Below are 17,372 nucleotides of genomic sequence, written 5' to 3'. Positions count from 1 at the left end.
AAATGGCCGCCAGTGACGGCATATTTATGTCTGTAAATTCTTTTTATTTAGAAACAAAATGTTTATTAATTCATTTTCAACATTTTAGTATCATTTTAGTGTCATTTACAGAGGAACAAATGTTTAAAGATGAGTAAATCCTCTAAAAAAACAATCTATAACAGGGTGTTAATCGATGTTGGCGGCAATTTTGAAAAATTTACCGCCGTTGACGTCATCAGAAAATGTCGCTTAATACTACATTTAAAAAAATAATAAAGTAAAAAATTCATTCAGTTATTTAAACATTGGTGGAGAAGGTTTAAGGGCGAAAAATTTCAGAAAAAAGGTTACAATAAATCTGAAATGGGGTTTTGAGTGTTTTGGCGGCCATCTTGAAAAATGGCCGCCAGTGATGGCGTATTAATGTCTGTGTATTCTTTTTATTTAGAAACTTAAGTGTTATTAATTCATTTTCAACATTTTAGTATCATTAACGAAGAACAGGTTTAAAAAAATGAAATAAATCCTCTAAAAAACAATCTATTACGGGTTTTTATCAATGTTGGCGGCCATCTTTGAAAATGGCCGCCATTGATATCATCAGAAAATGTCGATAAATATTATCTTAAAAAATAATAAAGTCAATAATTCATTCAATCATTTAAATATTGTTTGAGAAGGATTAAGGGCAAGAAAAATCATAAAAAAAGACCTACAATTAATCTGAAATGGATTTTTAAAGTGTTTTTGTCGGCCATAATGAAAAATGGCCGCCAGTGACGTCACATGGCTAATTCGTGATTGCCCAGAGGCCAAACAAAATTCTTTTGGCCTAAACTTCATTTGCGCCAAGTTTCATGCTTTTATCATAATGTGCACGAAATATGCACTTATCTGCCCCACTACGTATATGTGATCTAGGATAGACATAGATTAAAACGTTTTCCTGATCAGCACAGTGCGTTCGATTTACGTGTAATTTCAGATTGACAAGATATTTGACGATAGATTGTTATAGAAAGAACTATTTGATTATATGAACTAAAATATACATATGGATGGAATAAAATCTTCAAAAAAAGAGAGAGAATGAAAGAAAGAGAGAAAAAAGATGGGCTGTTTGAAAGAAACATTTGTAGTATTTATTTTATTGTTGCATTTATGTCCCTTGTTATGAAGTCGGTCGAAAATAAAGAGTTACCGTTCCTTGGTAATATTGTTTATTCCGGAACAGTTCACTTTGTATATATCATTACATTTAACCAAACACACGTAATAATACATAGTTATTCAAGAATATTTATATGTTTCAGCATGTAGATTTCTATGAGAAGTTACATCTATTTAAATTTACAGCAACGATACTGGAATATTGAAATACGTTACAGGTTATATATGTACAAAGAACGAAATGGTTTTGGTAAAATACACCACGGTGAAGGAAGATAACTCTTTTTTTAGTATTACACATATAGCTAGATGATACCTCTTGAAAGCGCTATTTCAAAGAAAGCACTAGATATAATAAACTACATGTTATATTGGATGCGCTTATCAATTACAAATGTTGCGCATATGTGAAAAATAAATATATCTGATAATAATAATTGATATACAACAATATTATTCTTAAATACAATGGAATTTCATGCAGCATATATTAATTCTATATATAATACATATACATGGATTTCAGTCAGATTAGAAAATTTGATATACATAAAACATTATACGCTGTGTAACTCTGCTTTCACATACTCCTGCTTACAAACCATCGCTGATTCAAAACCCTTTAGCACGTATATAATATATTTGAGTAAGATAGCATAACGGACTAATGTGATAAAGGGAAATAACTCTTTAGACAGACGTTCACACATAATTATCTAATTTGACTCGCCATAGATTACGATTTTGAAAAATAGTTATAAATACGGTTTGGTATGTAGTAACAAAATTCATTTATGATATCATGCAATGTGATATGTACGGGGAAATATTTCATCACATACTATTAAAAAAATATTAATTAGTGCATAAATGAAATATAGTTAATTTGACAGATATCTACTTGTAAATTGTTGGTCAATTTTTGGCGCATATTATGAAAATCACATTACAGTACATATAAAGAAAATAAAATGTCTTTCTGAATATACCCGCTGTGTTGAGACCGAGACGATATATTTGGTAAAGCTGAACTGGCATAAGAATAGAGGAAGATTAAAATATTGTTTTCATAATACTAGTATCACTCACTATGGTGATTGACAACGACGAAGTATAGTTGTTACGACATGATTTTTTTAAGTGCCTTAAGATTGAAAGAACAAGCTCAAAAATACCTTATTATGCTTGATAAGATAACAAATATTAAAAAGACAGGACTTTGAAGAAATACACAAAATATATACACAATCTGTATAAGGGATTCACTGTATTGACCACTAATATATAAAAGACTGTCCAAGTGTCGGATTAGTGATCACGTACAAGTGATAAACACATCATGGTCGAATACGGGAATTCATTTCATCAGATTATCGATACAGATTCCTGGATGGATTCTGTGGATGGAACTGTCCGTAGCTAATTGCGCGAATATTTTTCCGTTATCAGTCCAAGTCTTCTGGATTCTGTCATCGTATTTGCATACATCCATAAGATATTGGTTGTCTTTTGTTAAGTCGTCTCTTATGAAGATACGCGATCCACTTAGTTTGTGTCTATTAGCGATACACTCCATTTTTTTGCGTCGGCACATAAATTTGACGATGACTGTCCTATTTCTCTTATTGTCGTAACGTCCTAACCGATGAGCAATGTTAATGTCACTATTCTGAAAGTTCATTTGAAGTTTTGACTGGAGAAGTTCTTGTACTTTTTGGCATGTCATTTCAACCTTTTCATTTTTTGTCATCATTTAATCCAAAGATACGGATACTGGACTTTCTCGTGTATTGCTCCAGATTATTTTATATCATGGTCAGCTTTTTCGGCAGTATAACCAACTTCTGTTACAGTGTCCTCAAGCTTTGATAGTTTAGTTTCGAGAAATTGGACTTTCTTTGTGAGATCGTCATTTGTATTCTCTAAGTCAAATACTCTACTTTCTAGATTTTCAATTTTGGTGTTGAGTTTATTTACAATTTCTGATGTTGCCTTGGCAAGGTCTGACTTGGTGGCCATTTTGCTCAATTTGTCATTTAAGGTTTTTGTGGTAACCATTCCGGAAAGTTTCTGATCAATACAGCTGGCTTTGGACTCAAGATTACTTATCGCTTTCATCATATCCTCTCCGAACTTCTTCAGATGAGAATTATCAAATTTAAATGAAGCTAATGTAGGTTGGCAAGAGTTCAATCCAGTTTTCACTTTTTTCACAACCTTTTTGGTGGGCCGCATTGAGTGGTCTTGGCCGTCATGATGGAAGCTACGGTCAGAGCTTGACGTTGACAGGGTTTTTCTTTTGTCAGCCATTATTCATGTTTTAAAGATCGATAGCAGATTAAACAAAGTATCACAGGATACAGAGTATCTTATTCAGTACTTAATAGTTCACTAGGCGCACGATATACGAGAGAACGTACATGTATGTGGAGCATAAAGCGTATCGTGTACGTATGAGATATAGTGAGTACAGTTCAGTTCATATTAGATGGTAGCAAAAAATGCCTTGTTTACTCACATTTCAGGCGGTAATCGAGTTTTTAGTCCTGATACTTTAGTCAATCATTGTCACATTTTCCATAATCCAGAAAGAGATGTAAAAAATCCGATTGGAAAAAGGTAAAAATATTGAGTGTCACGAGAGCGATATAAACACCGTCCACCTGCATTGACTGGTCACGTGACTTTCACATAATGTTTAAAATTGTACATTATCAAATAAGAGATCAAAGAGTACATATGGATATGGTCAGATCATGTACCAAGTTGTGGTTTACAATTGTATTGCATATTTCCACAGTGTTATCAGTAACTGTAAGGTGACTTCTGCAGATCATTTTCATCTAAACATACATAATGCATGAAAACAAGAATTTTTATAGTGTAGATATTCTCTGATATAACTAATGTTTATAATGCATGATGCATTTTTGTCTGTTCCATTCAATTATTTTCGTAGCCTAATTCATCAAAACTTATGGGTTTCAATAGATTACAGAGGAAGTTATATTTTTGTCCACTTACCACACCTAGAACTTTAAATATAATACTTACACTGGGCTAGTTATTGATATATTATACCTATTGTTAAATGATTGTTTTACAGATTGCCTATATGGGTGTTACGCTGTATGCGCCAGCCTTGGCCCTGCAAATCGGTAGGTCATTTAATCAAATCTATTCATAATTATCTAAATATACGATTCTGTAGACATTAGTCATAAATAAAGTGCTGGCAGTTTAATCATTGCATTAATACTGGTTAAGTACACGTGTCACAATATCAGTTAGTTACAGGATCAATAGGACCAGCTGGGAGGATGCAATATTCAGGTGGCCCAATATAACACTTACCAGCCCGTCAACTCTGGCTTGCAAGTTCGAAAATTATATGGGGCAATTGCTAAATACTGACCGTGGGTCGATGGTGTCTCCTAGGGTACTCCGAAATTACAACAATCCTTAAGATGCTAAATAACTCACAAAACATTATTGTTCAATATGTACTTTACACTTTCGGTTGATATGAATATACCAGAATATTTTTTTTTGTAATTATTATTTCCTCTCTTTGTAACAAAAACACATATTTACCATCGATTATTTTTATACATTTCTTTATATATTCAATTAGTTTCATAAAACTGATTGGATGTAATGATTACAAATACTTCTACTATGACTCACTCACATTGAACCTTTAGCAAATTATCATTTTGCATAGCTCTCTTATAAAGGTACATGTTTTATTGAAGCACAAAATGAAGTTTTGGGGATATTTATTTTGAAAATTAGGACTTACTAAACTTGATGTTGTTAACGATTTCTGCCTCACCTCTTATTGTTTTCATAGTATATCTACTTCTTGTCATAACATAAACTTATCTCATAAGGGCACATATCTCTTATTATGTCGCAAGTATGTTGGTAAATGTAAAACAATTTCAAACAATAGCAACCATGATAGTAATGAAAAATTCAAGTATAGGAAGAGTTGTTTGTTATGATTAATTTAATACTTAGAAATATAAATAACAATGTATAGTTTCATTTTCCCCCATGTTTTTCTTTAACAATTGCATCCATTGAGTTGCGTTGTTCACCCTCTCATTTCTAATACAAATACCATCAGTATACCACTTACATTGGCTATTTTCTAATATTTATGATGCTTTTTCATTGTCTTCTTTTTTTTCAAAAATAGACATGTGCTGAAAAATAAAACCATCTTTTATATGCCTGAGCAAAGTTTTCTTATCTTAATTTTCATGCTTTGACATACTTTTCCATATGAGTCTGAGTATTGATCTATGTTACAGTGGCTGGGATACCACTCTGGCTCTCACTTGTCGTTATCGGCCTAGTAGGCACTGCATACACGGCCATTGTAAGTATAACAATACTATGACTACCCATGTCTACAGTCTGTAAGGTTCATAAAAGTGAATAATTTATCTTTTTGGTCGATTACCAAAACAAGTCTACATATTTAGAAACACACAGAGACAATTTTCTGTGTAGCTACTTGAATAATTTATGTTTAAAAACTAAATTTTATGATATGAATTTTAAGCTGGCATTTATGAATTGTATTCATACGTTTTTCTGTTTCCATTAAATGCAAAGTTAATCATTTCAGCTTGACGTTACGTGGTTGCAGTCTTTTGAAAGAGGCGTGTCAAAAGTTAATAAACGCTTATCAGAATGTTGCGTTTTGCATCCATATGTTCATTAAACGTATTCTTTTGTCCTCAGGGTGGGATTAAGAGCGTGGTATGGACGGATGTTTTCCAGTTTGTCATGATTTTTATTGGTATAGCGATCATAACTATAAAGGTACGTGTTAATAGCTGTTTGTTATACTTCTATAACCACCCCTGTTCAACGAGATGTCATATGTAACCTGAAGTATTTAGAAGTACATTGACCTGGAAGAAAGAACTCACTGACTGCTCTCCTTTTCTCGTATTTTTCACGATGATACCTATGACACACAGGCGTACGTATCACTAAATTTGTGGAATGCTAAATCATTATGTATGCTGTGTGGTGTGTTCCAAATGTAAAATATAAACGCTGCCATGTTTATTGCAGCGGCGTTCATTCGTCCCTCGTCAAGAGAATTCGAACTCTATTAACTGATTACATATTTCAAAGGCTCAGCTATGTTTGGCGAGCCTCGGTGACACATCGCAGTAAACATTTGAAAATTAATATGCTATAAATAAATACAAGGAGAATGAATAATCATATAAACAAGAGAGACCTTATTTATTGTAATATCATTATATAATATATATATAACATATATAACATATTTATAACATATTTATAACATATATAAAATAACATTTATAACATATTTATAACATATATATAACATATATAAAATAACATTTATATCATTTATAACATGCATAAGCCAAATATTACGCGCGGTATTCTTCCCTGCTAGCGTATAAATGTATCTTCACGTTTGCTGTGTTGAAGCATATTGAAAGAAAAATGTTCTTCCTGAACAGGGTAGTATTCTTTTGGCGGGAAGTAGCGGCGATTCAGTTGCCGAAATCGCCACACGTGGACACAGACTCGACTTTATCAAGTAAGTACCGGTATAAATTAATTATTATTTATACGTTATTGGGGATATACGGCACCGTAACTCACATGTACCTCTTTTCTGTATAACCAATTAGAATGCACCAGATCTAGAGCGTACAGCAATAATGCCGAAGCTCGAATTATCACCGATATCTTTAAGAAGCTGTTTCTATATCTTTTAAAAAATCTCGAGTCCCATGTACGTATGCGTCATATCTTCGATCATTTACTTTCCTCCAATTGATCTCGTCTAGTGTGTCATACCATCCCATCTCTTAAATTACTGGTAACCACTTTATTTTCACTAGATAGAAAATTTCGCACAATATTGTGATAGTTCGAACGCAAATTCAAAAGTTACTATATAGGAACGCGCGATTGTCTGTAAAGATTGTCGCGAATTCATGTATTCGCGAAGATATCGGAAGTTACGATGACGCGAAATATACGGGATACGGGAAAACAAAGTGGTTTTCGTTATCAATCGAATTATTGGAAGGTTTACACACGATTTACCGCCTGCTCCATTGGGTTTATCATCTCAAAAACTAAGCAAAATAAGAGGTTAATCCATATTAACAATATTTTCTTTAAACAATAGAATCAACAAAAACGTCAGAACAATCATTTACCTGTGTTATTACCCGTCAAAATTATACTGCCGTCATGTTGATCAATGCACAACAGCCATTCAAAAAAGCGCGCCGTTGACTGACAGCTTCAAGTTATATTGCTACTTATTTCACTGTAAAGATATGTAAATTAAACATTTGATATTTAAACATTGACATGTAACTTAATGATTTAGCTCCCCAAAAGCATATGTCGGCCTATAAGAGAGTCGAAATCTAGGAATCATATATTCCTGGTTTTTAATAAAGCGCCTTCAATCACCGCCATGTTCAGTGACTTCGGGTTTTGTCGGATTCCGAATCGTATCACGTGGCTGACGTTCGACACGACCTGCACGTGGTGAGCCAGGTAACTATCGTAAGCGCATATATCTTTGTTTACGTTTTCCTTCTGGCTAATATGAGCAAATCATGCTGGTATACTGTACCAATTTACACGTTGCCGTAAAATATTGTGTGTATCAAATATTGTAACGTGCGAGCATTATTCTCTTTGTAAATAGAGTCTGCTGAGGTCTATCACATGTTTTATTTATGAAAAATTGTTGACATTTTCTCTTGGTTTCACAACTCTCGTTTTATTTCGAGATTGTCGCGACGATGTTCGGAAGAGTTCGGAATGATTCGGCATCTTTCGAGCCTATTTTTCACGTGTACACGTTAAAAAGTTTTTTTTACTTTTATAATTAAAAATACTTCCAGTGCTGCAACTTTATAAAAAGTGGTAAAATTAGAAAGTTTGAAACTCAGACAGACAGAGAAAATATGTATAACATTTAAACAGTTTTCAATATGACAAAAAGAGCGAAAGTTATAGACCATACAACTTTGATCCCGTCCTTTTTTCCATGACGTCATAAAACTAGTTCTCATATTTCACTCATTTTATTCATGTCAAATAGCAATAACACATCAAAAAAATAAATGTGTTTTATTGTATGTCTCCGATTGCCTCGTACATATGTTATTTGTAAAGATTGGCACGTGATTTTGTAGAATGTCAAAGGAAGTCAACCAATGTTTACAGGTATTCATATGCACTGAATCGGGTCACGTTCTACACTCAAATTATTGGAAAATAAACAGATCTGCCCCAACATAGTTTATCGATTCAGACACAGTGGCAATTGCAAATATTAATACTATAACACAAAAGATATAAATTATTCAAGGAAACAAAAGTTGGTCCAATGTGGCAGATACAAAAGCGACACTTCTTCTTCAGAGAAGAAGATAATTAACATTTCATAGTTTATTTCATCAATATTTTTCTGATTGTCTTTTATTGACAGTGTCGACCTTGACCCGAGAACCCGCCACACCATTTGGGGTATGTTGATAGGACTGCCATTTGCTCTCCTCCCTAACTGGTGTAACCAGTCTAGTGTTCAGAGAGTAACTTCTCTCAGAAGTCTCACGGCAGCCAAAAGGTAAACAAAACTTGGTCTTATGACATATATATTATAACACAGGATCCGGACGTTTACATGAAAATGAAAATTTGAAAATTTTAATGTTCAAAGCAATTTCATGACCGCCATTATGGGAATTTTAATAGTTGATATGTTTGGGGTTTTTTTTCTAATTGTTCAGGATGATATGTGAAGTATTAACGGTAAACTAATATCTTTTGTGATTTTACAATATTATCAAAAACGTTTTTAGAATAACAAATTAACTTAATTACCTTTAAGTAAGTACACGTATGTCCTTAATATGTATATTCTAGGGCCTTCTGGATGCTCTGTCCGTGCATGACACTGTATTATATAACTCTTGGGTATCTGGGTATCCTTTTGTATGCCTACTACAACACACTGCAATGTGACCCTGTTGAAGCCGGATTTTTGAGCAACTTTAACCAGGTGATTAATGCACTGCCACAATTTTCCACTCCACTGCACTGCCACCAGATATCATTATCCAATTCAATTAGAAAGAGTTAATGATCAATTTTCTGGCACATATTATATATCGTCGATATTTTGCTTATGTTCTAATGACGATAGATAAAATCTTTATGTTTAAGGTAAGGCACATAAAGGTTTTAAATATCTTTATATATCAATTGCTTCCAATCATTATCATTATATGCGTTTTAAAACGAAATGCTTGTTGATTCTATTCATTGTTTTGATATACATCTATATGGAGATCGCAGAGAGTACGAGACTATACATTGACGCTACCCTTCTTGTGTATATCTTATTATTATATTATGATAACAGGTAATTAAATTGTAATTATTAGGTTATATAACAAGTGTTCGGCTCAAGGTATCTCCTTAATATTAAGCAAAGGATTACTGTATCCTTTGAATTGCAGGTACTTTATAGGAATATAATAGTAAGTGTGTAATTAGATATACATTTGACACTTCATCCTGTACCTATCTCCTAATAATTATTTCGCATTACATTTTTATCTTACCAGCATACCAAAGAGATTAAGAGAAATGTTTCAATATTGAAGACGTGGTCTGTTTTTATTTTGTTCCATTCTGGGTAGCGTCGTGTCAGTTATATACCCACAGATAGTGCGCTGTTGTGAGTATATTGTAGTCTCGGGATGTTAGTAATACCATGCAATGCTAATCCCGTGCTTCATTTCAGATTCCATATGCAATCTCTCCACGAACGGGTAATACATGAGAATGTATACACATGGAAAAAACGCCACGTGAATGTATGATTATGTACGAATTCAGACCTTAAACCAAACATTATAGTAAAGTTATAAACACAATTCCTTGTAGTGATTATTAAATGTGAGTTAGAAAACACACATGTACTAAAACTATTGAAAATCAATTTTATATTTAAAAATGTTGTTGTAAATGTATTTCAAACTGGTACTGTATCTTAAATTGAAGCAAATGTAGCACTCTTGACTTGAAGCTTATGTAACATATTGTATTTGAAGCTAATGTAGAATTTTTGTATTTGAAGCTAATACTGTGTTCTTTTTTAAACTAATGTTGCACTTTACATTTTAAGCAGACGCTGCATTCTATATTTGAAGCTAATGTGGTATATTTTAATGAACCTGTAAATTGTATTTTAATTTGACGCCATGGTTGGCATCAGATGGTGATACAGGATTTTGTTTCAATTTGAAGCTGATGCCTTTCTTTGTGCTGGACGTGTTGCGGTCACTGCCTGGTCTATCTGGAATCTACATCAGCTGTCTGTTTAGTGGGGCTCTTAGGTACTGTAGTGGAAAGTTTTACATCTTTGATAACTTTATTAGTGAATTGATGAATTTTTTAATTCATTCATGTCGTCAAGCCGGTGATTTTTGTTGATCAAGACTGAATGGTAGAAGGGCGATAACCCACATAAAATTCCTTCAAAACGAAAAATTATAGATCTTTTAGTTATTTGATAATCCACCTGCGTGTATTGTTATATATGAGAAAAGATTCTTTTAAGGAGAGTTTTCGGTGGTGGATTCTGATAAAAAAAAATATTTAAAAAAAAACAACAAAAACTTAAATCTAACATTCTGAGTTATATAAAAAAAGTTGAAATTTTTCTGAAGTAAACGGTATTTTTGTTTATTACTTTACTTCTTTTAAACAATCGTTAGAGTATTTGCACAACTGTGCTGTTGTGCATTTCTTATGTTTTTACGAACTGAATACCTCTGACAGTAATGTGTACATTGAAAGTGACTTTTATATGTGTGACAATTTCACAATCTACCAGACACGCCTTTGTCGGTCGTTGATTGGTTATGGAGGTTGAAAAGGAAGGTTTAGATTGTTCTTCTTTTGAGACTTGGTAGACCCAAGTGTTATTGCCTTAATGCCTTAATTTTCTCAACAAGGTCTTGGCTACGGCGGAGGTACTAAATCTTTTTTTCTTTTAATTCTGCCTAGAAATTATAGACTAGACAAATCCACAGTGTTTGATAGTTAATGCAATATCGGCTTCTGTCAGAGCACAGTACAACTTTTGATATTAAAATTTCAATTTTGTTCAGCACGCTATCGTCGGGAATCAACTCCCTAGCCGCCAACACTGTAGAAGATATTCTTGGAGACATAGTGAAGAAATCGAGGTTCATCTCCCAGACTACTGCGGCCAAACTATTCGGTGAGTTATGTATATTAAGACCTTTTCTTACTTCAGTATTTAATCTGTTTGTGTTACATAAACGTTAAAGCAGCATTTTGGTTATGTATGAAGTCATGCTGGCCGAATGGTTGAAGTGCCCTAAATCTTTCCATTACACTTCAAAGTGTCGAGTAGGAAAGCGATTTAGGGAGTAGGAAATGGTCAGCTACTGGGAATGGGCTAATTTCTTTGCTGTTGTCGCTGGCTTGTTCATATCAAAAAACCAAACACGTCGACAAAACATGGCAGCTGTAACCTGGGAAAGGAAACAACCAAGTTTAATCCACGATGATTCGGTTCTTTAATCCATTTCATTTTTAATGTTTTTCTCATAATTTTGTGTACTCTATCACGGAGCAAGTAAGTGTGAAGGCAATGGGAAATCTGTTTTCCACATATATATGTGTGATAATTGCGTGAATTCTTTTTAAAACAAATCAATGTCACTCTCTCTATCTTTCTGTTAGAGCGGAAAACATTTCACTTCTTTATAGTTCAATACCACTGAAGCTTTTTGCCGAAGGATACATTATACTAACAATGGCCTAACCATTGGCAAACAATTTAGGACCACGGCTTGTTTTCATTTTCCTTCCATCGGGCGATGAAAAGTAAAACTATCACCACAAAGAATAACGAACTGTAATATACCACTGCTTGGCGATAATCATTTTGCTTTACAACATACTAATGTTTTTATGCAGAATTGTTTGTTTCTAAAGATATTCCAGGTTCAGTAGCGAGGGCGACTTCTTGGATACAATGAAGGTAACCGAGGGGCACCTCTACTCACGATGGAATGCAAAATATTACAATAATTCTTTATCATCATATAACAAGTATTAGTCTGTAACTTATGTACCTCAGCTAATACTGTATCAATGTTATCATTTAAAATAGCATTGTCACTGTCAACATAATACACATTCGTAGTCTATGAAAACCTCCTCTCTTTGGAACGTATGAATTAAAACTAAGCGCAGAAAATGACAAGTATTAATTAAAAATTAAAATAGTTTACCAATTCGATTTGTGGTGTTTGCAGTCATAAAATGTTATTTGATTATTTGTTTATTACTGAATAAAATGTTTTAAAGGAAACACAGACATATTAAAAATTTTAAAAGGATTAAGAAATAAATTACATTATGAGACACTGAGAGGTATAAATACGTGTTATATCACTAATTGGCATTGGTATGTCAGCTAAACACACATTAAACAGTAGAACGTAAAAATGTCAGAAGTTCTTCCAAAACTTACAATAATGTTTCTTTTCACAGTGTTTATGTACGGAGTGATCGTCATTGGTCTTGCGTTTGCCTTCAGTTACATGTCTGGTTCCATTCAGGAGGTAAGATGGAGAATGAGTCTGAGTCTTAATTTTTCTTGTAGTCAGAATCATTATGTCGTTCTGTTTTATAAAGGCTTCGGTATAATCAAGATATCATATCGCGAATTATTATCATGTACATTAAAACGCATTAACAACGAACACGTTTACAACAAATTCATAGTGATAAAGAAGTAGTATTCATTCCCAGTAGAGTTTCCTATAAGATGTCTATAACATTTGTATAACGAACTATGCTTATAACGAAGTGACTTCATTGGTCCCAAGGGATTCGTTATAAACGTGGGTTATAATCTTATAAATATGTTACATGATAATAATGTATGTCAATGATTGAGAATTTTCGCGTATCAACAAATTAGAGAAAATTCATTTAGTAAAATTAGTTCTTCAAAGAAAGGCCTTTTCATTTGTAAAGGTGAATGACCTTAACGAGCAAGTTTTGTTTATTTAACAAATAAACCCACTTAATATCTTCCAAATAGATGTCTCTCTCGGTGTTCGGGGCGTGTGGAGGACCTCTGGCCGGACTTTTCTTCCTTGGTGGGATGGTACCACGAGCAAACTGGAAGGTATCATCTTTTACATTATGTTAATTTCCCTCACCAGAACCAGAAGTTGGTATCAATGAGAGGATTTGTATAAGTTGAGTCTACTACCCATGTCCCAGTATAACCAAGACCTGTGTTATACAGTACTTCAGTCTGATAAAGAAAAGAGAACTTACTGTTTGTTAAAGAATCTGAAAGAAATGCATGATGTTGGTTGACGTCAACGTAATAAAGTTATTTCACTCTTTAGATATCAGATGTTACGTTTTTTTTTTATTTTTTTATTTCATTATCATGTTATAACGATTTTAGTTGAGATTATGGTAAAAACATTACCAATGTTATTGCCTCTTACGACATATAAGTTTCAAACTAGTGATGATAATCTAGTAGTCGAATTTTGCTGAGAAAATCTTATCATTAAGTTAGGGTCAGTTAGCCAGTGATACATATCTACGAAAATGCTTAAGAGACAAAATTGGAAAAATTCTAAACATATCTCAATATAATTTCAGGGAGCCATGACTGGCAGTATAATCACTCTCGTGTTCAACATATGGATTGTATTAGGCGCACAAATGACCGGTGGAAAATCAGCAAAGTTAGTCCGGAACCCAACAGACGGCTGTTACCCTGGTAACGATACACTAACAATGAACGTAACGTCACTATACAGTTATAACACTGCAACGACTTCGACATTCTACAATACAACTGGACTGCCAGGTGTTGTGTCCGACAGCCCTAATGTGTAAGGACGGCTTTATTTCTTAAATTTTGAATCACAAAGATAAATGTGTCCTTCAGTAAATCATGACTTAAGCTAATATTTAGCAAAGGAAAATGTTGTTGTAGACTTAAATTAGTTATTATCACTTCACCTTTATGATTTGGTCAATAATTCAACTGGGCAAGCCATAATGACCTAGTGTTAATACATCTGGGGACTTTTGAAAACACCAATAATAGACCGTTATTCGCCAAACTGTGTCCTAATGCCTTGAAATTATTTTGATTTGATTTTAACAAAATATGAATCGGCATAATGTTGGAACATTTGTCATTCATTACGAAGAATTGCACAATAAAATCAATGTATTGTAACTGTTTATAACAATTTGTCGCCATTTGGGCCATCTTCTTGGAAATACAACCAACTGTGTGATGTCCTTCTTGAATACTCAATGCATTAAAACACAGTGATATATTTTTTATTTCATATGGTTATTTCCATCAAAGCCTTCTTGAAACGTTATGGGTTTAAACACATCTGCAATGAAGTATTTTGTCATAAAAACGTTAGCACTTTAAGATGTAGAATTTTATAAATATATGACTCAAGAATAATGTCCTTCATTTGCTTATACTAAAACATAGCATTTGAATATGAGTACCTGCCTTTTTGTAAGCGAAACTTTAAGCGGCCATCAACTCATACCGGAAATGGCCAGCAGCTTTTTTTCTTGTCATATCACAAAGCTATAAGTTGTTATATTGGTAGCTGTGTTTTACTTCCAGTTGAAGTAATTCCATATTTTCTTTAAATTTTCAGGCAGGATGAAGGATTCTTCCTGTATAACCTGTCCTATGTCTGGTACGGTTTCATCGGGTTCTTCGCAACTTTAATCATCGGTACTCTGGTCAGCTTGTGTACAGGTTTGTGGTATATTTTAATATTTAAGATGAAATTGTTTAAGTTATATTCTTTAAAAGAAATCATCCCATTCACATTTTAACGCAAAGTTCAATACCTTCCAATCCTAACTCGGGAATGATAAAACTGTGGTGAGTGTGTCATTTGGCTACAAAACCTTCACTCAGTGCTGTCTCTGCATATTCAATGTTGTTTAACCTATATTACTCGAACACACGTTTGAACTCATTCTCTAAGGCTGGACAATTTATAATGTTTACTCATGTAATGATAACCACAAGTCTCTGACGAATCCGGGTGTGAATACTAAAAGCCAATTTATTTTCGTGGCAACATAATTTTGCGATTTTATATTTTGCGATTTTTTCAGTGTTATTGAAATCTGCCATTGATATTTCATTGATTTGCAATGTACCTGTTTTCGATGCATGTTTTTTTTCAATAAAAAGCTTACAAAAAAAGCTTATGTTAATGAAAATAAGTTGTTTTGTTGTAATACAAGCTAGCTTTTTTGACAAGATTTTGTTTCGTTGTAATATAAGCTAGCTTTATTGACAAGATTTTGTTTTGGTGTAATACAAGCTAGCTTATTGACAAGATTTTTTTGACAACGAAGCTATCTTATTTTTGAAATTGTGGTGTGAATAAATAGACTAGCTGTTATTGACAAGATATTTGGTTTTTGTAATAAGCAAGCTAGCTTTTTCACTTTTTGTTATATAGTTATATATAGAGAGAGATTACGATAGTTTTCGATTAAACACAAGATTTTGGTTCTTTGAAAGGTGGCGATGGTGGCGAACCCGTGGAAGCTCGTCTTATCTTCCCCATGTTTAGAAAATTGTGTGGTGTGGAATCAAAATATAAATATGACTTAACTGAACTGGATGAGAAGGTAAGTGGTCATTAAGAGAGTAATTTTTAAATAGGTTTTATTAAGAAGGCGATTAATTGTATTACTGTTTGTCTTTCACTTTAGTCTTTATTATACGATCTCGATATAGATTGAACTATCATGACGGGCCTACACCTCCTGGCATATATGTGCATGTTAATATGTCTACTCGAGCCTCACGTGGGAATCTATTATATAGAGATTACGATAGTTTTTCGATCTAAAAATCTACTGAAATGAAATTGGAGTTATCCCCCTTCAGTTAAACAAAATGACTATATACATCTATGATCAGCGGTGGAGCATCTTTAATTGAAAATTGAGATAGAACTGTATTTGAGATGAAAAAAATACTTCCATGAAAATAGATCTTGTGTAGTGTCAAATAATTAAAAGATATGTTCATATGTTCATTTTCAGAACAAAGACAACGGACAGACAAGTTGCTGCCGTCCAGACGAGGATAGCGATTCAGTATAATATGACAAGCGCCTTATATTGTTAGCCTATTTTTGCAGTAGCTGTTAATACTCACGTGACATGTTTGTATGTAGTATATCGTCTCTTATTATTTGTAAAACGCAATGTAATGACTTTGGTGCATAACTTTAAACATGTGTTTCTCTTTGTGTTTGAAATATGACATTACAACCAAACCGTAAGTGATGACCACAACACAGCAGAGCAGTCATCTTAGTGGATTTATGTGTTATACAACACAAATTAAAACTTTTCTTTTTATCATATACATGCGTTTCGAATGTTCTTTTACTAACTAAACCAGCTTCATTTCTGATATATACAATACGATTCTTTCTGGCGTAGTTCTGAGCACATTTGCAAAGTAAGACACCCATTTTTCATCTATATTTTAACTATATTTTATATTCATATTTCAACATAAGGATCGTCAGCAGCCTATTTATCACATGTATCATACGGCCATGTCATAAATATTGTACGACACATGTGTAATAGCACTATTATGACGTCATATTAGTTTTGACTTCATAATCTATATATGACGTCGCGTGATTGTTTCAGTAGACGGAAACGCCACATCCGAGCCAGATTTTTCTACTGTTTTATATAGAGACGAAATTTAAAGTTTTACTTATATTTCTATTAATAAAAGTTATGTCATAAATATAATCTTAAAGGCTCGTGGCATATCAAATTATTAAACTCTTTCGATAAATTTCATATCACATAAGATCCTCTATATAAGCCCTCTCTTTCTTAGCCCGAAATTTGACATTCACACATAATGATATATACGGATTGGATAAGAGTTGTTACAAACAAATACATATACAGTTAACAGAGAATGATTTATGCGTTATAGAATCAGCGATGCACTTATTTATAATACTGAATATATTCAATGTTACAATAATATAGCAGTACAAGGGAGG

The 17,372-nt window shown here is 33.2% G+C and overlaps 1 protein-coding gene across 1 annotated transcript; it reads left to right on the top strand.

Moving 5' to 3' along the window:
• The first annotated feature begins 4,188 nt into the window (after positions 1-4,188).
• LOC138317949 (sodium-coupled monocarboxylate transporter 2-like) lies at positions 4,189-16,703 on the top strand. The gene is made up of 14 exons (XM_069259931.1): positions 4,189-4,310; positions 5,472-5,539; positions 5,908-5,988; positions 6,675-6,754; positions 8,678-8,815; positions 9,115-9,250; positions 10,504-10,592; positions 11,370-11,482; positions 12,787-12,857; positions 13,343-13,429; positions 13,924-14,159; positions 14,961-15,064; positions 15,848-15,957; positions 16,378-16,703. Exons 1-14 carry the CDS (start codon positions 4,244-4,246, stop codon positions 16,435-16,437), a joined length of 1,440 nt encoding a protein of 479 aa, XP_069116032.1. The 5' UTR covers positions 4,189-4,243; the 3' UTR covers positions 16,438-16,703.
• Positions 16,704-17,372: the final 669 nt, after the last annotated feature.

Source organism: Argopecten irradians, chromosome 3, assembly GCF_041381155.1.
Source record: "Argopecten irradians isolate NY chromosome 3, Ai_NY, whole genome shotgun sequence".
Taxonomy (NCBI): Eukaryota; Metazoa; Mollusca; class Bivalvia; order Pectinida; family Pectinidae; genus Argopecten; species Argopecten irradians.
This window is presented reverse-complemented; position numbering and strand designations above follow the sequence as displayed.

Excerpts from the sequence above, each read along its gene's own strand:
- LOC138317949 (XM_069259931.1), top strand. The coding sequence starts at position 4,244 with ATGATTGTTTTACAGATTGCCTATATGGGTGTTACGCTGTATGCGCCA. Across the intron at positions 5,989-6,674 it reads TAGCGATCATAACTATAAAG|GGTAGTATTCTTTTGGCGGG; the intron begins GTACGTGTTAAT and ends CTTCCTGAACAG. Across the intron at positions 8,816-9,114 it reads AGTCTCACGGCAGCCAAAAG|GGCCTTCTGGATGCTCTGTC; the intron begins GTAAACAAAACT and ends TGTATATTCTAG.